Source organism: Mustela putorius, unplaced genomic scaffold (genome assembly GCF_011764305.1).
Source record: "Mustela putorius furo isolate JIRA1106 unplaced genomic scaffold, ASM1176430v1.1 tig00000698_pilon_pilon_pilon, whole genome shotgun sequence".
NCBI classification, from domain to species: Eukaryota; Metazoa; Chordata; class Mammalia; order Carnivora; family Mustelidae; genus Mustela; species Mustela putorius.
This window is the reverse complement of record NW_025421449.1, coordinates 3016788-3040009: the sequence shown is the minus strand read 5'-3', so window position 1 is coordinate 3040009 and position 23222 is coordinate 3016788. Positions and strand designations below refer to the sequence as shown.

The window sequence follows — 23222 nt, the reverse complement described above, 5'->3', positions numbered from 1 at the left end:
GGTCAAAGGGCAGGTTTATGTGGAAGGCCCAGGGGATCTCAGGTACCATCTCAGGCCATGGGCATGCAGCAGGGGGGCCACGTAGGATTTATGAGGCAGGGGCTCTGAGCTCTTCATTCCAGAATGACTCCTTTCATTCCACCCCGCCCTGCACCCAGGGAGATCTCAAGGATTCCCCCAGGCCATACATCCTTCCTCTGTCCTTCCCTCTCTCCTGCAAGGGACCCTGTTTGAAAGGCACATGCTCCAAGTGGAAAGCTCAACAACGCCTTCCTTGTGGTCCTGCCTGCAACCCGGGCTCACCTCCCAGCACAGGTGGCCACATTCTTAACTTTAAGATCAGAATCTGCCAACTTGGACCTTACCCCCAATACCTGGTGTCAATTCCTTCCCTCCCTTCCCCCCATTGGTAAACCCACACTGGAGCTCTGGCTGGGGTGGGGGTAGGGGGCCAAAGTGGAGTGTCCGTGTTCTTAGAGGTGCAGGAAGGAGAATCCACAATGCAGGGGGGGGGCAAAAAGTGTGTGCATCCTGGTCTGTCCCAAGCCTGGAATTGTCCCTTGGCTTCCTCTGGGGCCCAGGCTGGGAAGGATCGTGTGGCCTGAGGGGCAGGATGGCTGGCGGAGGAGGCATCCAGCCCTCAAGGGGCCTCAGGAGGAGGAGGAGAGACAGGCTGGTGTAGGGTTGGGAGCTGGCTTTGCACTCAGCAGCTGCCTGGCTCTGTCTATTTACCATGCTAAAACTATTTCCCTGTTCCCACAGAGAGAGAAATGTGTGGCAAGGCAAAGAAATCTAAATGTCTTATGGAAATCGGGAGGGCACACTGCCTGCTGCTAATCACACCGCTTTATATTCCAGTCCACCTCCCCAGGCCTCCGGGTGGTGGGGAGGGGCTGAGGGGGCGGAGGACAGGGTCCCAGGAGCCCTTGAACTGATACGCGCTGTGACCTCAGGCCAACTGCCCTCTCTGGGCTGCCTTTCAACATGAGGGATCCCTTTGCCTCAGGAGGCCCGGAGGGCAGAGCTCTAAACAGTGTAGAGGCCAGGCACCTGGGCCTTTGGGATCTGGGAATGATTTTATCTCCCTCCCCATCCTAGCCCCCTGCCAGGGAGGTCGGCCCAGGTTTGCATCCCCTTCCCATGAACAAAAACACACAAATGCCCTAAGGGGTCGGGTGCTGGGCTGGGACAGAGTGCCAGGCTTCAAGCAGATGGGTGAACATGCCTGGGGACAGCCCTGCATGTCACTTAGCAGCCACGGCAGTGTTCTAGAAGTCAAACCCAGCTGCCCAGACCTGCAAAGAGCCCCTCCTACCTAACCCGTTCCACACCTTGCAAGGCACTCACATGGGGCACACAGCAACTATGGTTGAATGCACGACGGGATACGTGCATGAATGGGCTACGGGTGTGTTTATCTGTGAATGTGTTGGGTGTGAGGAAAAGCTAGAAACAGACAGAGGCAGGAGGAAGGTTGGGAAGGGGGGGGGCAAGAGAGGATAATCAGACTCAAAGAAAAACAGAGACAGAAATGGAGGGAGTGGGCAAGGGTGGGTAGAAGGCATTCAGATGCAGAACTAAGCTGAGGTGAAGAGGACAGACACCAGGAGGGCCTGGCCACTGTCTAGCCAGCAGAAGCTCCCATTTTCTTTCTGCCTCCTAGACTGCCCTTCTGGGTTTCTGCCATTCCTGTCCCTGGGATTCCAAATCCTAGTGGCATTCCAACCCCACAGACCCCCACAACCAGTCCCTGCCCTTCTGGCCATCTGCTATCATCTCCTGTCACTGTCCTTGTTCTCCTGGTGTCCAGGTTAATCAACTTAAAGTACAGCTCTGAGGATACCACTCATGCTCAGGAACCATCGATGGCTCCCACGTGCCTGCTGAATTACGTTCAAACTCCTCTTGGTATTCAAGGCCCTCGTCTACCTTTCTGGCTTTATAGGTGGTGTGTATTAAATGACAGTGGAGAGAAGGATGGTGTTGAGTGGTGCTATTTAAGCTGCTACCTTTCACTTCTTTCTGGGGAGTGTGGGGGAGGAAGAGGTTATCAATAATTTATAATTTTTTAAAACTAACCTGCAGTGAAATTGACATTTTGGGGTATTCGATTTTATGAATTTTAACAGAATTATAAAATCGTGTTACCCCATCACAACCAGCACGCAGAACAGTTCCACTGTCCCCCAAACTCCCCTTTGCTTACCTTTATAGTCAACCCCTCTCCCACTCCTAATCCTTGGTAACCACTGGTGGGTTCTCTGCCACTATAGTTTCATCTTTTTGAGAATGTCAAAGAATCACACAGAACATAGTGTTTGAGACTGGCGGCTCTCCCTTCTAATAAAGCCTTTGAGATCACTTGATTCTCACTTCCCCTTAGCCGTCTGCTTATCTAAGCAGTCCTGTCCCTAGAGGACCAGTTAGCATCTGCACAGATGAGCTGAGCTGGAGGGGGCAGTCCTGCATGCCTCTAAGAGGTGAGCCTACCAGTGTGCCAGGGAAGGGCTTTGAAGGCAAGGAGCCGAGTATCAAGCGGATTTAAGAAAAAACAAAAAAACACAAAAGAAACCCAACAACCCTGGTTGGCCAGCTCTGTAAACTTTAGCGGATTTGGACATTCCCTAATGAGGGCAATTAAGAGTCATTATGCTGAAAACAGAAAAGTAAACACAGATCCATATGCTAATTGGCAAATATTGCTGCGTGTTAGGGCTGGCTGCCTCCTCCCTCTCCTGAGCCCTGCCCCTAGTCCTGCACAGTGCCTGTCCAGCCCCCCCGCCAAGCTCCTCCATCACGCTCTTGTCCTCTTGTGCTCCCTCTTGGTCCTCCTCCTCCCTGGGAGGCTACTTCTTTGCTGGCTCATTCCCACCTCCCTTAAGGTGAACACCAGGATGCCTCGCCCCCCTCTCCCTACACCCACACCCCTTGCGTCAGTGAGCCCAGCTGGACCTGTGGCTCTAAATACAGCCCAGGTGCTGGTGACACTTACATTTCCATCTCCAGCCTGGGCCCACATGGTGGGCTCTGGAGAGCCAAGTGCTAGGTTTCCGGGATCTAGCCAGCTGCAATCATGCTGGTGGCTTGAGGTAGGTGTGTGATAGGAGGGCTTACCCCAGAGAGACCACCGAGTGCTACAAATGAGGGGCTCCCAACCCAGAGCCACTCGTTGTGCATTTATGAGCACACCCCCTCTGCCTTCTCGATGTTTCCATATGGATGACTAACAAAGCATGTCCAATGTAACGTGTTGAAAGCTAAACTATAGATTCCACTTCCCCCTCACTAAAAATATTGCTTCACCATCTCAGGAAGGAAGGACTCCATGTTTCTAAGGGCTCAGGTCAAACACCTTGTGCAGTCATTGTAACACACACCCCTACACACACACACACACACACACTCTAGCAAATCCTTGACTTTCCATTCAAAATGGGTCCAGGAGCTGATCTCTTCTCACTCCCCACCAGCACCTCTAACTGCTGTCCTTCCCAGCGATGGCCCTGCCCTGGGTGGTCTATTTACCCATCAGCCAGCGCATCCTTTTGTTGGATCAGTGGTGCAGGAGGAACAATAGAAATGACCGCTGGGCCATAGTCGTCCAGCCTCCTCCCCACCCCTTTCCTTAACCCTTGACTCTCCCGCCAAAAGGATGTATGCCCAGGTCACGTCTCCACAGGTAACTGGATACCTACGCAGGAAACAGAAGTATCAGGACCCCCCACCCCATACCCTCCAATCACCAAATACCCTACGATCACCAAATACCCTACTATATATGGATGTGAGCCCATGCCCTACCTTGGCCCGATAAAAGACCCCTGCCAACTCCCTCCCAGTGTGACTTCCCCCACTCTCCTTTCCTGAGTTGGAGCCGAGGAACCTCACCCGAGGGCTCCCACCTCCTCCCGGGGCGACTTTCCTGGCTCCCCTTCTCCTGAGCCCTGAAACTTCGCTGGAGAGTGCCTTTAATAAATCTTGCCTTGAGCCCATCTTGCCTGGTGTTGTGTTTACCTCGCCTGGGAAACGTTATACCTTTAAAATAATTTTCTTTTAAGATAAAATTCACCAGGGTGCCTGGGTGGCTCAGTGGGTTAAGCCACTGCCTTCGGCTCAGGTCATGATCTCAGGGTCCTGGGATCAAGTCCCACATCGGGCTCTCTGCTCAGCAGGACGCCTGCTTCCCTCTCTCTCTCTGCCTGCCTCTCTGCCTACTTGTGATCTCTGTCTGTCAAATAAATAAATAAAATCTTTAAAAAAAAAGATAAAATTCACCATTTTAACATGTTAAAGTGTACAATTCAGTGGTTTTCAGGATATCCACGATGTTGTGCAACTGCCCCTTCTCTGCAGTTCTACAACATTCCCATAATTCTAGGAGGCAACATTGTACGCATGAACAATCACATCGCATTCCCCTCCCTGCAGCCACGAGCCTGCAGATTGGCCTGTTCCGACATTTCATACAGAAGGCACCGCATACTATGTGCCCTTTGTGTTTGGCCTCTTTACCTCGCACAAGGTTTTCTACGTTCATCCACGTGGCAGCAGGTGGCCGGGCCGAGTAATATTCCACTGTGGAGCTACCACACCATATGCTCAGCAGTGGATGGACACTTGGGTCGCTTTCAAGGACTGTCCTTCCATACTTCACTCTGTAAGGCCCTCACTCCCTACTCACTACCCTTAGGTGGCTTCCTGCCTCCCTCGGGCTTTGCATAAGTCCAGCGCTAAAGGCACAGCTGCCTATCTGACCTCCTCCACTAGTCCCAGGCCTCCCCGCTCCTCCCCACTCCTCCTCATGCCTCCCGCACCATGCGCAGGTGCACTCCTGACCGCAGCCATGAGCCTGCCATGCCTGCTGCCTGCCGAGCTCTTCCTCCAAGTGTCCATAGGGCCTACCCCATCTTCATGGGGTCTCTCCTAAATGTCACCTCATCAGAGAGGCCTCTTCCGACCCCTCCGCCGCCCCAGGACTGCCTTGAGCCCCCTACCCTGATTTATTTTCCTCCGTGGCTCTGGTTGCTGTCTGTTGTAGATTTACTGGTTTCTTCAATCTTCCGCCCCTGCAATGGACCTGGCCTGAGGGCGGGACTTTGGCCGCTGCCTTCTCTTGTGAACAAACAGCTCCTTAAAGAGCATCAGGAAAGCAGCGGGTACTAAACAAGTATCTGTCGACCACATAAACTAATGAATTAATTCCCACCCCCGCTTGAAGCAAGAATCCCTCTAGGACAGCTTTTCCACTCGCCTGCCCCAGGCCTGTGGGTACCCCTCCCGTGTACTTGGCTGCCTGGTATAGCTCTGGCACTGTTCTGACCAAGGTTTCCTTGGAGGCTAGCTCTGCCCATGTAGAGAAGCAGAAATATCACCTGCTCTCTGACACAGGACCCAGGGCACCTGTCAAGAACCAAGAGGAGGAAAACCTGCACCTTTTAACCAGGGATATGGACGTCTGACAACCTTGATTTTGAGAATTTATTCTCACTCTCAATTCCTTTTCAAATCAGATGTGTAACAGATTCTGCAGAAACTCAGGCAAGCAGCGCTGGGTTCTGGCTCTGGGAAGGAGGCTCCATGCCCCCCCTCAGTGGCTCATCCTCACCTCTGCTGCCCAGCGGGGCTCTGCCATCCCTGATGCTTGTTAATTAGGATGTTTCTCTGCCTGTGGGAATAATGATGGGGTGAGACATGCAGGGACCACTCCCAGCTGGGCTATGTTTACCCCTACTCTTTGAGATGGGGGATAAACAAGACACGCCATCTGTAGCCGTCAGGGGTATGATGGGGGTGGCAAATGGGGTAGGAGGGGGACCATGGGAGGAAGAAATCACGTCCTAGGGTGAGACTGGGCTCACGGGGGCCCATGGTAAAAGGGGCACTGTAGTGGGCATGAAGCGGCTAGACGGTCACAGAGAGGAAGGGGATGGAGGAAGTGTGTTAATTCTGCTTCTGATCCCCGTGGGGGTGTTTGGGAAGACCAGGCTCTCCACTTAGGAAGTGTGACTCCTAAGGACAAAGTGACTCCCGCTACTTCCCATCCCAAACAGCAGTGGGATGGGGTAAGGGTCAGCTGCCAGGGAGGTGGCTGAAGCGGTACAATCCCCATGCCCAAGATGAAAGCCCTCATCTAGTGGCAGGAGGGGACTTGGCCCAGCTGGGGAGCAGGCACGGGGGAGGGGAGAGGGTGAGGAATGGGGCTGCCTGCTTCACACCCCCTCCAGGGCTACTGGGCCTGGTGTAAATAGCACACTAATTAGATTTACGGCTGAGACTAAATTAGGAGGTGTCAGAATCAAGCCGAGGACACCCTCTGGTCCTCAGGGAGGCTGGAACTTAGCATGCTGGGAGGAATCACACCACGGGATGCAGCCACGCACAGAAAAATCCTAATAATCACCATCGTCATAATAAGAGCCTCAGTGAAGGAAACTGGGGAGAAATTAATAGGAAAAAGAGCAGACGGGGCTGCCCTGCTCCCCCTGGTTTCCTTCCCTTCCAGAATGTCTTTGCTTTGAAGTCAACAGATATTTTCCTGGAGAACCTAAATCTTGGGGGGAAGAACCTCAGAAAAGTGAGCTGAAGCTGGAAAACAACAGAGGTCTTGCAAACAGACCCCTGCCCGCTGCCAGGCAAGCAAAGGTGCAGAGCCATGCTCACGCAGGCCCCGCAGAGTCCAGGCGCTGGCTGTGTAGACCCGGCTGTGGGCGGATGCTCACCCGGCTATGCAGCCAGATCATTAGAGAAACTTTTAGAAACTGGAGAAGCCAGGATGGGCCCCTTGGCTTGGGGCATGGGGACTGGGAGAAGGGCAGTGCTGACCTCTACTTCTGAATGTGCCTCATCTTGGTTGCTCCCTGGGCCAGAGCTCTCACTCCCTGATTGCTCCCAGTTTTGCGTCACTGATGAACTCGTGAGCTGGGTGGGAGGCACAGGATGTTGGAGGCATCCCTTACACCGCCCAGGGGATTCAGTGGGAGGTGGGTGATTTCCAGCCAGATCCCGCTTATCTCCCTAATAGAGGGGAAACAAGAGTCTAGATAGCTGGATAATCATCTATCCACAGAAAGGGCAAAAACTCACGTGGGCTCTCCTGGATGCTGGCAGCCTGCCCCTCCCCCTCTTCCCCATCTTTTCACTTCTTCTAGAGTTTGGTTTCTAGTTCAAATTGCTTCCGAAAATAGGAAAATGGAGATCCATGCTCTGGGCCCCCTCAGCAGGCAGGGAGAGTTTAGGGCGACTGGGATCACTCCCTGGGGTAATAGGGACGTATATTGTGTTGCTACTGGTGGATGGATAGAGGGGGCCCAGTGGAACAGTGGCCTGGTACATCCAGAGCTGGAAAACGGACCCTCCGCTGAATGTGGGACCCGGAGTTTCCCTGCTCCCAGCCCGCTCCAAATGGATGTGTGGCTCAGGAGGCCAACTCTGCCAGCCAGCAGAATGTCAGCCTCATAGCAAAAGCCCAAGGAGGGAGCTGGGCTAAAGGGTGGCCATTCAGGAGCAGGGAATTAAGGAGGGTTTGTTCATCTTTCGTGCCAAGGACCCCTCTGACAGTCTGGTGAAACCTACGGACCCCCTTTCTGGAATAACATTTTTAAATGGGAAAAAACAAAATACATGGGACCACAAAGTCAAAGTATGTTGAAATAGCTACCTGGAGTGTTAAAAGGGTGTTAAAGAAGAATTCGGTGCCTCTTAATGCATTAAACAGTAAGATTTACCAGGGGGCTAACATCGGCTATAATTTCAAAGTAGTGATAGCTGTAAATGGTAGGTTGAGATCCCAAGACACCCGAAATGTGGTATGAGAATATCTGAGGTTTCTCTTGGGTCAAAGCCCCAGGTACTACTCATACCCCTGTTTGTTTCTATTTTCATAATTAAAGGGAGGGCTAATGGTCAGTTGCAGGTTAGTGAAAATAAAGATGCAGATTTTTCTCTATCCAGAGTCATGGATGCCTTGGGGAGGCAGAGGGCCCCCACTTCTGGGGCTGAAAGGAAGCCTGGCCAAGGCCCCTGGGGCCCACAGCCATCACCGTGCAGGGCTGCGTAGGGAGAGGGGCCGGAGAAACCACACACTGGACAGACTGACGAATAAGAATAAACGGGAAAATAAATTTAAATAAATACAAGGTTGCAGGCTGGGCTCCCCGACAGGCCTGGAACACACATGGAATGGAGAATGAGGGTGATGGATAGAAACAAGGCCCAGATTAGCAGAACAACCGCCTCTTCTCACTGCTTACTCCCCTCCCCTCTCAACCCTCCAAGTAAACCCAGTATCCTGGAATATGGCTTTTTCTCCCTGTCATTTGCTTTCTTTTATTTATTTATTTGGTGATGTTTTCTCCTTGGGGAGGTGGGTAATTCTCTCTGTTTTTTTTTTTTTTTTCCTGTGCCCCTCAAACAAATGAATCGTGTCATCTCCTGCCTGAAATAGGAATTAGCTCCTGCCAGATGTGTCCCCGCTCACCTTGCCTTACCAACCCCCTCGCCCTGCCCACAGCCATGCTGGAGGTGGGAGACCCACCTGCTTGGGTGGGACCAAACCTTTGCAAATGGGGAGACGTGGCTGCAAATGCAGAGCTCCCCAGGGCAAGCAAGAAGCATAGGATTGAGAATTCAAGGCCAAGCTCTGTGACCCACTGGCTGTGTGACCTTGGGGAAGCCCCTTAACCTCTCTGAGCCTTGACTGCCTCCTCTCTGAAGAAACCCAATAATACACCTCTCTCTCAGGGCTGGGATAATAAAAACACTTAACACTTAAAGAAGGTTTTTTATAGGCTAGGCATGGTTTCAAACATACATATTAACTCACTGAATCCTTGTAACAATGTGGTGAGGTCAGTCCTATTGTTGTCCTCATTTTGCAGATAGGAAAACTGAGCCAGAGAGGATAAATGAAGTCTCCTAAGGTTACACAGATCAAAAACTTCCCAGCAGGGTTTGAACCCGGGCGGCTTGGCTTCCAAGTGCTCCATTTTTTCTCCATTCTGGCTGCTTCCCTCTTCCTAACTGGTGAAATGCTCCAGGGAACACCAAATAAATAAACACACGGGCAGACTGGGAGAGGACGGCGGGTGGATGAGGCCCATGGCGGTGCCAGATCCTTCTGCCCATACTGGGAAGCAGAGGTGGCCAGAGCAAGTTCAGGGAAGGGAGGAGGATCCCCCCTGGGGGCAGGAGAGAAGGTGGAAGCTCAGGTGGCCCCCTCTTCCCACCCAGGTCCTCTTGGACCCAAAGGTTGGTTGAGTCTTCACTGAGATGGATTGGGCCAACCAGTGTTTTTTTCCCGAGGTGCACCCCGAGGTACAGAGTGGGGACGTGGCTTGCTTGGAATCGCTCTGTGAGGCAGGAGCAGAATAGGGGTGAGCCTTGGCTTTGGGGTTTTCTCTACCCCCTCCTGGGCACTTGGGGTAGGTCTGGTAGCAGAAGGCTAGGGCTAGGGTTCAGAGTCCTGGGCCATTCTGACTTGGGAGAGCCTCTGTCACAAAGACCAAAGGTGCCCACTCCCGGTCCTCCTGGGTAGAGTTCCGAAGGCGGTCTCCATTGGACTTTCTGGGTTTCATAATAAGGGGCCTGGGGTTCTCCGACTTCTTGCCACCCTGAGAGGAAAATGGCAAACTGTAAGAGGGCCTTTCCAATGCTGGAAAGCACCTGCTGGCTGGAACAGGTGGCTAAAGGGCGGGGGGGGGGCGCTCCTGTGCGGCTTTGCTACATTTCCCCGCTTCCTGACAGCCCCATTTTCAACACAGCAATCAGGGGGCTCCTTAAGAAAGGTGACTCAGAGCATGTCACCCCCACCCCCCAGCTCCCCACTGAGGTCACGGTAACAGAAAAAACATCTTTCGAAGGCTGCAGGGCCTGGCCAGGCTCCCGCTGATGGTGCTACCTCGCCTCCTCCAGTTCTCTCCAGCTTCCCACCCCCCTGCCCCACAACGCCTTCGACCCATCTCTTTTCTGCTCCTTGAAAATGCCCAGCCAGTTCCCTTTCGATCTCTGGCCTTGCAGGGAGCACCTGCTGCCAGAATGTTCTCCCTCAGCAGCTCCGTGTGGCTGCCTCTCCTACACCTCTCCACCTCAGCTCCAAGGGCACCTGTTCCGGAAGGCCATCTGGAACCGCTGAGTCAAAACCAGCCCCCCCCATGGCACCCCATCACTCATCCTGTGAGTCGACTTCTTGACACTCATTTCCACCTGCCGCACCATTGGTACCTGTTCCTCTAGCTTCCCCGCTGGGATGAAACAGAAGCCCTTGGAGGGCAGGGATCACAGCTTTAGCACTGACCCCTCCCTTCAGCACGAATTGGTGGGCACACAGTAGGTGTGCAAGAGTGTTCGTTGAGTGAATGCATACGTCACTCCCCAGCTGTGTGAATTTCCATAGAAGGCCTCAGAAAGGCCCCCGGGGCCAGCAAATTGATGAAGTCGGAAGGCCATTCTCAAATGATTGCAACTCCCAGAAATAGCCAGAACCGGGCAGTAGAGGCTACTAAAGGGCATACTGGCACCCTACTCCCCACACCCCTGCAAAAGGACAGCAGGAGATACGTTCTGGGAAGCTGTGGGGCAGAAATGAGGCAGAAATGAAGTGGATCAAAGGCTCCCAACTCCTGAGAAGAAAGGTGTTTCCTGAGAAGAAAGGGTGAGGGATGTTGTCAATTTCCAGCTTTCGGAGTCCGCTGGGAGAGGTTGCGCACAACGCCAAACAGCGCTTAAAAAGAAAGCCCTTTGCTGGAATTTGTAAAGCAGCCAGAGGCTCGGTTGATCTACACTCACTGCAACAGCCGTTGCAGAGCACAGAGCAGATGCAGAGCACAGAGAATCTAGAAGGGGAAGAGTGGATTTTAGGACAACTGAACAGAAACTTCCAACCACCCTAATAACGCCACGCCACGCAGATGGGAAAACGGGACAGACAAGCTCAGCTGTGAACAGGACTGCGTGGGGACGGCTGCAGGCTTGATCAGGAGAGGAAAAGCTGACCAAACTGGAGAAAACACAAAGAACATCCTGCGGCCAAGGGCGTGGGTTAAGGATATGGTAGGGATCCAAGTGGGTGAGAGTGTGGCTCATTTGCCCTGGCTTTCCAGAACACCGAGGAAGAGACAAGAGAACACCCAGCAGCCAGGAGCTGGGGAATGAGGCTGCCACAGCCTTTCATTTGAAACTCAGATGAGTGCCACGCCAAGGCTGACTCCTGGGGCCTTTGCCTTGAGATTTTTTTTTTTTTTTTTGGTGATTTGCATTACAACCATCTATTTGCATCTCAACTGTCAGGAGGGCCAAGGGGGTTGGTGATGGTTTCCCTTCTTTCCTGGGCTTCTGTGAGTTTTCTGTAGCAGAGGAAAGGAGAAGAAATTACTCAGCAGGACTTGACAATGAAGATGGAGTCCTTGGGAGATAGAAAGGGCTTCTTTCAAGTACCATTGCTGTCTTGAATCTCCTGCAGAGGCTGAGATTCGGCAAGAAATGGGGCAGAATCTTCCATCTGGAGGGGAGGGGATGCCAGCGTTGACTAGTCTTAGTGAATTAGATTAGCAACCTTCTTGGGAATGAGGGCCACAAAGTGCTAACTGAGAGGTTAAACTGCTTCCTCTTTCCCTTTCTGTTTTCCATCAGCACCCTCTGCTGCCTCATTGTGGACTTAAGAGGTCACCTTCTAACTCAAACTCAGGGGGGAATTGAGCTTTTAGCCCAGGGGCACTGAGAATGGAGTTTGGACAAAGCCTTGAGCTACCTCATGGTTACTTTTATCATTAAATCACTCTTTAATTCAACCAGCACGCATTTTGCAGTGCCTCCCAAAGGCCAGGCAGAGGGTGAGGCTCTGGGTCACACTGGTGAGCAAAACCAGCCCATGAATTCTTCAGTTTAATTGGGGAGAGAGGTATGATTGAGATTATCACACTGATATCTGCAAAAGCACCTAATGATGAGTGCAAGGGAGAATTGATGAGGGAAACAGAGGCAAAAGAAAAATTATTAAATTTCCTTACCTATGGACAAGCCCTTAAAACAGGTAGAGTGACTCTCCTCTAGGGACTCAACTACCCCAACCTTAACGCTTTGCTAAGGGCAAAGGATAATCCTAGCCTGACTGACCCCCTACCCCCAACCAGGATCCTATAAGTCTACTCTAACAATTCCTTTGGAAACTTTATCTCTAAACTTCCAAGATAGTGTCGACAATCATTCCCAAGCATATGGCCCAGTGATACACATCAAAAGGGTCTCACAAAAAGGTTTTATTACTAGTAATGAATAACCTTTTCCCCAGACAATAGCTAGCCCCTCAACGTCCTAGAAACCTTGCTTCCAAAATTCCTTAGATACTTATATCATCTCTAATCCCCTCCCCAACTTACGCGTCTATAATAGACCACTCCTCACATCCCGGGGAAGCAGTTCTTCTTGCCCACGGGTCCTGTCCCCGTACATTAATAAACTACCATTTTGCATCAAAGATGTCTCAAGAATTCTTTCTTGGTCATGGGCTCCGGACCTCCCCCATGTTCTAGAACTTCATCAGAATCACATGCTCTCTAGATGACGACGAAGTGATTTTACCTTTCCTCAGGCTCCTTTCCCTCCGCCAAGTCTGCTTAATGAATGCATTTGTCCACGACATCTAGCAAATCCAGCCACCTTTACCCCAGATACAAATCCCAACCCATGTATCCTCCCCTCAGAAAGAGAACTGGAAGAAAAAACAAATTTTTAAAATTTCCTTTTACTAAAGATGCCTGATTTCTCTTTGAGGTTCCTTGATTTTTCCCAGATTCTGGATGTTGGCAACAGGGCTGAACTACTCCATGCCGGGAACCTGGGGCCTGACCCTTAGCATCCAAGACTGGGCTTTGGGGGCATTTATCCCAGCCACATCTGGATGATCCCTCCGGAATTCTGGAGAGTAAAGATGGGAGACATAAACAAAACAAAACAAAACTCCCAGGGCAATTTAGAAAGCAATTTATTCCTCCCTGTTTTTCAGGAATTGCCCCAGGACCACGCTGGGATGGTTTGGTGGCAGTTCTATGGGGAGCCTGGACTGTGACTCAGAGGACCTTAAGGTGGGGAGTCTGAGCTTCTGGGCTGTCTTTCTTCATCAGTCATTCTCTCTCTGCACCTCACTGTGCCCCGGAGAAGTGGGGCCGCCCAGGGGGGAGGGCAGCTCTTTACTATCAGAGTCACTGGCCAACTCCCTGGGGCAAGTGGCGACAGGATCCCTGGTAGCGTGGGCACCCCATCCATAAAGGGCATGCTGAGGTCTGTGTCTGGGTGGGGAGCGGCCACTAGAGGCAGGCTGGACCCAGACACCCCTCAGTATCCCTGCAGATGCTCAGACAGGACTTCCAGCAAAGCAGGACTGAGCTAAACCCCAAAACGGTCAGGGTGACCCTGAATGCCCCAACCAGTGGTGGTGAGAAGCCCTGGGGTGGCTGGCCCCGCTGGCGGGGATGCCCCCTGGACCATCTGGCTAATATCTCGGGGGTGTGCCAGGTATTGTGCTCAGTTCTCCAGAATAAAGGTCTGATGTCCTTCTCTATCCCTTGTCAGCCAGCCAAATATGTAGCTGCCTCCCCGTCTCCCCCAGCCTCCTGGCAATGAGGTAGGGCCACGTCCCTAGTTCTGGGCAGCTCTGGGCAGCTCAGGATGAAGCCTAGAAGGGCCGGTGCTTGCCCCCCTAGCTGTCCCCTCCCTCCTGCCGTGACCAATGTGACTGTAGAGCTGTACCCGAGAGACTACAGAGTGGGGTCTCCCTGCCCACCTGTGCTGGATGAGAAGTAATAAATCTCTGAGAGAGAAAGAAACCTCTGTCTCAGGGTTAATTTGTGACTGCAATAGAAACGGGTACATTTTCACACAGATGAGAGAGATGACGCTTAGAGAGGGTCAACGACTCACGGAAGGTCGCAGAGCTAGTGAATTACAAGACTGGATTGAATACAGGCCCCGGCAGATTCCGGAGCTTGGGCCATGAACCACTACACAAGCTGCCTCCCCTCCGGTGTGCCTCCAAAATCGAGCCCCAGTTCTTTGGTTTGGCATTCAAGGCTCAAGGTCTGCGTCCCAGCCCGCCCTCGCAGGAGCCCTCTACATAAGCCCTGCATCAATCACACGGTACGGCCTGCTCCTCCTCTTCCTTGCAGGTTCCTCTCTCTGGGCCTCTCAGTGGGCCACTGCCCAGCCCTCCAGCTCTCCTGGCTGCCTGTCACCGTCCAATTGGTGTCCCCTTTCACCGTAGAGCTTTTGCTGATCCTCTATCCCCCACATCCCCCCTTCTCAGCTGAGGTCTGGAGCCCTCTCTGCCCACTGTCACTGGCCCGCACGCGAGGACCAGTGTCTCTGTTCCCTTGGACATTCGTCATAGCCTGAAACCAGAGATGGCACTTTGCCCCGAGGCTCTCACTCACACAGCATTGTCTAAAGAGGGGGTGCAGCGCTCCATGGGGATAAAAGATGACCCACCGGGGTATGAGAAAGTACTGGAGTTTATTTTTATACCTGTTGATCGCCACCTGTTAAACTTGCTGTATTTCTGCAGGTTTTAAAAAAAAGTATCTACTGTACTTGTGTAGGACACCCTTGGTCCCATGGTCTCCACTCCCACAATAGATCAAATCCAGCTCCTTGTAAACAGTAGGTGCTTAGTATATACTCAAGTTATCTCAGATAGGCAGGGATGGAATAACTAGCAGGAGGTGGGGGCACGTGGCTGGCGCACGGGCGCGGGCGCACGCATGCACACACACACACACACACACACACACAGTGGGACTGACCTGTCCTCACGGACCTGCGTCCCTGTGGGGGTAGGGGCTGGCTGGGGTGGACCTGGACGGTGGGCCGTTAAGAGAAGCTGACAGGAGACGGCTGACTGGGAGGAAGGGCTCCCTGGCAGGTGTGCTGGCAGTTCGCTGAGCAAGCAGCCGGAGTAGAGAGGGGCAGGAGGAGCAAGCGGGAAACCAGACCTGGAGCAAGGCCAGTGTGGGAGTCCCGCACTGTGAGGAGTAATTGCCGAGAAGCCCCTCAGGCTGGAAAACCTAATGGAATTCCTGAGCAGAGTGGGGCCCCCAAACCGCAGTAATAAATAGAAGTGCTATTAAGGATCCTGGCTGCTGACAGGCAGGGGAGAGAGAGCGGGCACGGGAGGGGCGGGCAGGGAGGAAGGCTGAGAGGGTCTCCCTGGCCGCAGGGAACCCATCCCATCCAGGCCTGGTGGGGGCACCTTCTGGAGCTCTCCCTCACTTGTGGCCCATGTCCCTTTCTCTTCTTCTTCTTCTTCTTCTTCTTTTTTTTTTTTTTTTTAAGATTTTGTTTATTTATCTGACAGACAGAGATCACAAGTAGGCAGAGAGACAGACAGAGAGAGAGGAGGAAGCAGGTTCCCCGATGAGCAGAGAGGCCCACGCGGGGCTTGATCCCTGGACTCTGGGATCACGACCTGAGCTGAAAGCAGAGGCTTTAACCCACTGAGCCACCCAAGTGCCCCTATGTCCCTTCCTCTTAAGACTGGCCTCAGCTAGGCAGGACCCTGTAGGGGGCTGCAGGCGTCTCGGACCCCCAGAGTCTCCTAGTGGCCAGGGATCCCCTTGAAAGTACTTACACAACTTACATGGAAAAGGAAGAGTCATTAACTACACCAAAAGGAGAGAGAAGACTTTTTTCCAAGGTTCTATTTATACCACAACCCCCAACTTTTAAAATATCTATTTTTTTGTCTGTGTTTTATAATGTACATACTAGACCAATAGGCCGAGTATATATTTCTAAATAAATTCCTAAATAAATCACTAAATGAAGAACTACCCACCAGAAGTGTGTGCTCCAAGAGCTTTTGCAGGGGTGGGGGGGTAGGCTGGGGATTAGGGACTCCTGATTTTTGCAGGAGAGGAGAGGAGGGGCAGCAAGGTTTGTTTCTATTTTATAGATGCGGACTTGGAAGTCTAGCGATAACTTGCATCTTTCCCAGGGTTGGACGGCCCAGGAAGGGTGGGGGCCTGGACAGGCCACGTGTTCCTGCTACTCACCTCATCCTTGTCCACCACCTGGATGAAGAGGGGTAGGGCAAAGCCCACCTGGGCCAGCTCGGGGATGGCCACGCTGTATTCGGAGCTGTTGAACTCGGGGGCATTGTCATTGATGTCAATAACCAGGATGTTGAAGGTTGTGGTGACTGTGGCATCAGATGGGGTGCGGTCGTCATTCAGCTCCGTGCCCTGCGGGAATAGGACAGACACCCCAGAAATGAAGGCAGCCCTCATCACAATATCATCATTTACCAAGGATTTCTCAAGGCTAGCTCCTGTGCTTCGTGTGAATGACCCCAACCCCTCACCACCATCCCGGAAAGAAGATTCTATCGTTAGTGTTCCCATTTTACCTTTGAGGAAACTGAGGCTCAGAGAGGTTAAGTAACTTGCGTAAGGGCACACAGTCAGAGTAGGTGTCAACTTTAGGCGGTAGGATTCCAGAACCCAGGGGACAAGGTGGCATGGTGATGCTAAGACAGATTTGGGGGTTCGTCAAGGGGCAAAGCGGGACTTCAGTTTGGCAGATGATAAAACTGAGGTCAGGAATTTTTAGGCTAACAGGTAATCAAGACTACATTTGGCATCTGCTATGGCCTAAACACTCTGCTAGGTGCCATGAGGGTCTGAGTCGGACTCAGGGAAACATGGGTCAGACTCAAATCCTTGGGTGCCCGGTCTCTGCACCAGAGCCCCCCTGGCCCCGGATACCCATTCCCAGTTCCCACTCAAACTTATGAACCCAAATCTCTGGGTGGGAAGCCCAGGACTAGCTATCTTTTCCCAGTTCCCCAGGAGATGAGGATTCACAGCAAGTCTGGGAGCACATCTTCACATTTTATATAAAGATGGAAGAACTTGGGGGTCCCGCGGTGAGCTGGAGGTGGCCCTGGGGCCAGGGCACAGTTCTCTCCCACTGGAACCGTGCGCCACCACAGGAAGTAAGCCGACAGGAGGGGAGGCAGAGAGGGGCCCCTGGCTTGGTGGAGGCAGGGTGAGGAAGAGGCGGTGTTAGTTCCCTCCCCTCGCTGGCCCACGCGTGCACACTGGGTGTCGACAGAGGAGCTAGGTGGCCATGGGGGCTCATCAACCTGTTACTGCTGCAGCCTTTCCAAGGTCAAGGAGAGCAATCAAGGGTCAGGCTGGGCTCCTCCATTCTCAGCATGGAAGGACTTAATTCCCCAAGCACCTCTCCTCAGGCCTTGTGCCCTCCCGCGCCACATAGTTCTCACCTTCACGGTCAGGATGAAGCCGTGGCTGTACAGGGGGTTCTCTCGATCCAGAAGGCCATTCAAGGTCAGTGCTCCGCTGATGTAGTCCAGGGCAAAGATGCTGTTGGTGTTCCCTAGAAGAGAGCAACATTCCAGGTATGCCTGGGGCCCAGGGCAGGTGGGCACGGGCTGTAGTCAGGGCTCTTCTCTTCGTGTTAAGGATGAATCAGTAACTTAATATGGGTGCTGGCCCAAGGAGTAGTGGGAAGTGTTCTGGAAGACGCAGCCCAGACAGCAGATTGCACTGATTCACAGAGTGAGGACGTTTTGCTCTTTGGTCTTCTTCCTTCTCTTGGAAGAAGTCTTGGTTTGGTGCTAGCATGCCTACATGCCTCACTAACACTTCCTTGTTTTCCTTTGTAACAGAGAGCAGGCTTCAGGCACGGAGGCTTCCAGGGGCAGTGGTACTCAGCTAGGACTCAGTAACTGCTACAGTCTGAATGTTTGCTTCCACACAGAATTCATATGGTAATATCCAAAGCCATACAATAGTATTAATAAGTGGGACCTTTGGTGGGGGAGTGAGGTGGGGCTCGGTCACAGAGGTGGAAGCTTCATTGATGGAATTAGTATCTTACATAAAGACCCCAAGTGATCCCATGCCCCTTCGGCCATGAGAGGACATAGTGAGGGATCACCATCTACGAACCAGGAAGAGGGCTCTTACTGACTATGCTGACACTTGTGATCTTGAAGTTCTCACCCTTCAGAATTGTAAGAAATAAATTTCTGTTTAGAAGTGACACAGTCCCTGATGTTCTGTTATAGTAGCCCAAATGGACTAAAACAGAAACCTAGTTTGGTTTCCTTTGTGCTTATTTTTATGGTCATTTTCTATTCTATTCTATTCTATTCTAATTTTTTAAAAAAAGATTTTACTTATTTATTTGACAGACAGAGATTACCAGTAGGCAGAGAGAGGGGGGGAAGCAGGCTTCCCGCTGAGCAGAGAGCTTGATGTGGGGCTCGATCCCAGGACCCTGAGATCATGACCTGAACCAAAGGCAGAGACCCAACCCACTGAGCCACCCAGGACCCCCTCTTTTCTAATTTTCTATCTAGCCATTATACAAGTTCCTTTTACAACACATATAAGTTAAAGACCTAATTCAACCTTAAGGATGAGCATTTAAGTGCCTATTAAAACCTGAAGTATATATTTAAAGTACTGGCAAAAATCCCACACAAGCAACACCAGCTTAGATGGAGGTCTCTGTCCCCATCCATGTCCCACCCCCAATCTCCCCTACCAACTTTATGCTGCTTCTGCCTACGGGGGTCCCATGTCCCCATGGCAGCTTCCCCAGCTTCCCTAAATCACCATGTTCATTCCTGCCTCTTCTTCTCTCTGTGTCCACCTTCCTCTCTTGGCCTCCCTTCCCATCCTCCCCCAGACAGCCATCCTTCCTCCTTCCCCTCCTCCAGGAAGGTGGCCTGACTTCTCTGGCTGACCCTCCATGCTCACAGGGATTAGTCACTGTTCTATGTGCTCTCCCATTGCTCCCTGTGTGTTCACATGAACTTCCTGGCCAGCCCGAAGTTCGGGGGCCTTTTCTAACTGTCCCTCAAGGAAACTGGCCTTTGCTGGGCAACCACTGGCCAGCAATTTCCTGAAGGATTGCTACTCCCAGTGCACCTGGGCCCCCGTGCTCATCCTTGTGCCCTTCCCACCAGGCTGGGAATTCACCCGGATGAATCCTAATTCCACTCTTCTCTCCAATAGGAGAGGCTGGCTCATTCACATACTCACACACTGCCATTCATTCACAGGACCCTCAATCTCCAGGGCAGCCATCCTCTGGGCAGGCCCCGTGCATGGTGCGGTGGGGGATGTGGGTGTCGGTCTATCAGGAATCCTGGTAGGGGGGCTTCGATGTGCATGAGAATCATCATCTCTCAGTTCACAGCAGGGAGAGACTGTTCAACACGTGGGAAGGCTCAAAGAAGGAAAGCTTCTCAGAGGAGGCGGTATTAATTCCCTAGACCACAGTGTAGAGGCTGTGTGACTTGGGGCAACTCGCCTAACCCCTCTGGGTCTTGGTCTCCCCATTTATAAAATGGGGATAATAATGGCTCTATCTCATAAGGTCATGAGAATTAAATGAATGTGAAATATGTATCTGTATATACACACATGCATACACGCATAGGGTCGGATCATTTCCTGGCACAAAGTAAATGCTCACTAAGTATTGCCTGAGCTGGGTCCTGGATGATGGGCAGAATTGGGGAAGGAGCAGATGGACACTGATTCCACAGGTAGGAAGTGATTGATAACCTGGCACACAGGAGGGAGCTACTCTACCTTCCTGCAAGCCCTGGGCCCCGGCTCTAAAGGGATCTGTGCACTGTTAGGGGCTCGAACCATCTCTTGGATCAATGAAGGAAAGCGCAGGGCAGAGACAATTCCGTCTTCTAACTTTAGACTTTGGGATACAAGCTGTTCTAGGCTAATTGTCTGCTGGCCAGCAAGGCATCAGCCTCTACCCAGTCGGTAGCTAGAGGCTGCCCTCCCCTGTCCTTCTAGCCCACTGCAGGGGTGGGGCGAGGCAGGGGAGAGACAGCTGATGCCTGCAGAGCTTGTTCGGGTCTCATGTCACTCTTGGACGGTGGGCTTTGGGGACTGGGATGTGGGGGTTGCTGGCCAGGGAGTGGACACCACTCTAGCCTCCCCCTTGCCCGAAGTTTCCTTCCATGGCCGTAGAGAGACCTGGATTCCTTCCTGCTGAGTGGGTGGAGTGGGGAAGACAGGGCTGCAAGGAGGCACAGATGTGCATGAAGGTAAGGGGGTGACTTTTTCTTCAGCCAGGAATTCAGCTGCTGGCGAAGCGGGAGGATGGAGGCTTTCATCTGTGTCTCGTTAGCTAATCCATCCAACGATGACTGAGCTCCTATGATAAGCCAGAGACACATTCTGGCAGGGGTGCGGCCCTCAACCGGATATTCACATTACAGGGTGATCAGGGTTGAGGTGGGGTGAAGCATGGACATTGCACGGTCCTTTGGGGTCTGGGTCCTCTGAGCCCCTAAATGCTGAGCTGAAGGGCTGCCCTGAGGCAACCTCTCCGAGCCTCCTGCCACCCATCACTCCCCACACCAGCGTGGGCCCCACCTCCCCAGCCCCCAGGGCTAGCATCCCATCATTCTGAATTTCCATATAAATTTATTCTTCCCAATAAAGGAAACTATCAAATGTTTAACTAAATGTGATTCAATTTTTATCTTTGCAAGATTTTTCTTATAAATCATTCACAAACCAGAAGCCCCTTATTGAATGATGTGCTTTGGGTTTTGGCTTGAAAAATGGGGTTATCAACCCTGGCACACTCAGCTGGGCCCCCCCATTCAGGGCCTTTGCTCTGATGATGGCCTTACTGCCCATCCCCAACCTGAAGTCTGTCTCCAGCACATAATTTACCTTTTCCCCTGACCCAGGCATTTTTATCTGACAAACGTGCAGGCAAATACCCTCCAACTGGTACATATTCAAACTCAGGGACTCTCCTCCAACACGCGTGCGTGCGTACACAGACACACACACAGACACACACACCCTTTTCCCCATATCTACCAGAGTGGCGTTCACCTCTCAGCCTCCTGCCAAGTTCGAATCACCAACTCCCAGGACCAACAGCCAGAAAGTCTTGCCCCCCAGGGAGCCGACAGGACCACCTGAGTGAGCCACTGGCTCTGATGGTCTCCTGTCACCATGACAGTAGCAGGACTCCTGGGATGCTGGTTTAGGCACGGGCTGGAGGCGAGCCCTGAGCCCCAAGTAGGGAAGGCCAAGAGCAGGACTCTTTCAAAGATGGATGGACTGATCATTTGTTTGAGTTGGTACTGAGCACCTCCTGGGTGCAAGGTGCTAGAGAATCAGTATAGAAAAGCAGGCAAGGTTCATGCCTTTGGACTCACGGGGAAGATTGACATCAGGGATACGATCACGCTATTGAACACGTAAGTAGTACTTGCTGAGTTAAGTCCCCCGAAAGAAAGCCATATGGCCTCGAGAGGTGGGTAAGATTATGCCCTCGGGAGGGCGACTGTTCCGGGTCAAGTAGCTCTGCTTGACTTTGGCTAGGCAAGCTTGGTCAGGTTACTTAATGTATCTGGAGGATCTCAATTTTCTAGCCTGTATATTGGGGTAATGATAGTCCCCACCACAGAGCGTCGTGGTGTGGATGGAAGGAGCGAATACAGCACCTGGCTCGCAGGGAGGTCTCCACACAGGTCGGCCACCTGTGCTGCACCGAGATCATACCACCGTGGACCGCTGGCTCCACGCCCACCCCCACGCCACGAGCCAGTGACTGAGCCAACCCTGTCCTCTTGCCAGGAGGGTCTCACAACCAAAACCCATGTGTACGAGTTGGCAGCCCCAAGGCCAAGGCTGACGACCACGGGGCATCTCACCAGGGCTGCAGCCTCAGGGTGGGTCACCATTTCCCTGCCCCTCTCTCTTAGCTCCCTTCTCACCATCCTCCCTTCCCCAGGGGGCTGCGGGCTTGGCAGCCATACAGACAAGCTTCTCCGCTACCCTGGAAGCCGATACCACCCTGTCAGCCCTCTGTTCTCCCAGACATTCTTTATCCGAGTCCCGAGGGGACTGGGGGGCCAGGGGAGGCTTATCCGGGACGCCTTTCACCTGTTCAGCCCCCATTGCTGAGCCGAAGGGCAGCTGCTTTCCCTGGGTCGACAGGTGCCGTCCTAGGTGCATATGGATACACCTGGTAGGGGAGGGGTTCTTCGGTGGAGCGGGACTGCACCTCGATGCCCTAAGGCTCTTGGGAACAGGTGACTTAGAACATTCACAAAAGGGAAGAAGCGGGTCCTTACCACCCTGCTGGGTCTCTCGGGGTCAGCCACCTCTTCTGGGAGCTCTGGGCACCCAGACCTCTTCAGATTCCCAAAAGAAAGCCTGGGGGGGGATGTGAATCAAGTCTGCAAAAGCATGAAAGGCTGCCAAGGGGGTGTCCCAGCCTACTTTCCCTTATTTATTAAAAACAGCGGGGGCGCCTGGGTGGCTCAGTGGGTTAAAGCCTCTGCCTTCAGCTCGGGTCATGATCCCAGGGTCCTGGGATCGAGCCCCGCATCAGGCTCTCTGCTTGGCGGAGAGCCTGCTTCCTCCTCCCTCTCTCTCTCTCTGCCTGCCCCTCTGCCTACTTGTGATCTCTTTGTCAAATAAATAAATAAAATCTTTAAAAAAACAAAAACAACAACAACAACAAAAACAGCGGCTAGTACTCATCAACAAGATCCGTGTGTCAGGCACTGAGTGAAGCCATTTGTGTACCCATATTACCTACTCTTCACAATAACCTTAGCCCGTGTCCCACACAAGGAAGCAGGTTCAGAGACGTCAAATAACTTGTCCAAGGTCCCATGGCTACCCAGAGGCTGGCTTACATCTCTTTTTTGTCCTACGGGCATTGGCCCTGCCCGTGCTTTGCACCCACTCTGCACTTGGCCCCATGCGAAGGGACAAGCAGATGGGGAGACACAAGAGATCGTTACCCTTCATAGAAAGGAGTGGCAGCAAAGTGACTTTTTTCTCAGGAGGGAGTCCTGGGTAAAAACGTGGTACATTCTGGGAAGTTCTAGATCAATTCTTCCTTGGCAGATTTAGACAGCAGCAGAATGTCCAGGTGGCGATGTCCTCCAGGTGGTGGCGAGGTGGCGAGGAGGGCCCACGGTGGGGACTAGTGGGAAGGCGGACCCATGGGCAGGAGCTCTTAGCAACCCATGTGTTGACACACGGAGGGTCTGGCCAGACTAACTTTAGGGCAGACCTATGTCTCTAGTGAGAATGAGCACGAGAATTCAGGGAGACAGGCAGTAGTCTGAGACGCAGGGGGACACTATATAGTGCCAGGTGCCTGGAGGCAGGGGAGGAGGAAGTTCCGAGAAAGAGTGG

The 23222-nt window shown here is 52.5% G+C and overlaps 1 protein-coding gene across 3 annotated transcripts in view; it reads right to left on the bottom strand.

The window, feature by feature from the left end:
- CDH23 (cadherin related 23) overlaps positions 1-23222 on the bottom strand; it is a 350388-nt gene that overhangs the window by 166079 nt on the left and 161087 nt on the right. For all 3 annotated transcript variants that reach the window (XM_045083456.1, XM_045083463.1, XM_045083457.1), the window contains exons 9-10: positions 17270-17382; positions 16038-16226 (exon numbers count right to left, since the gene is read on the bottom strand). In XM_045083456.1, the coding sequence (XP_044939391.1) occupies positions 16038-16226; positions 17270-17382 (302 nt within the window). The remainder of the gene's footprint in view (positions 1-16037; positions 16227-17269; positions 17383-23222) is intronic.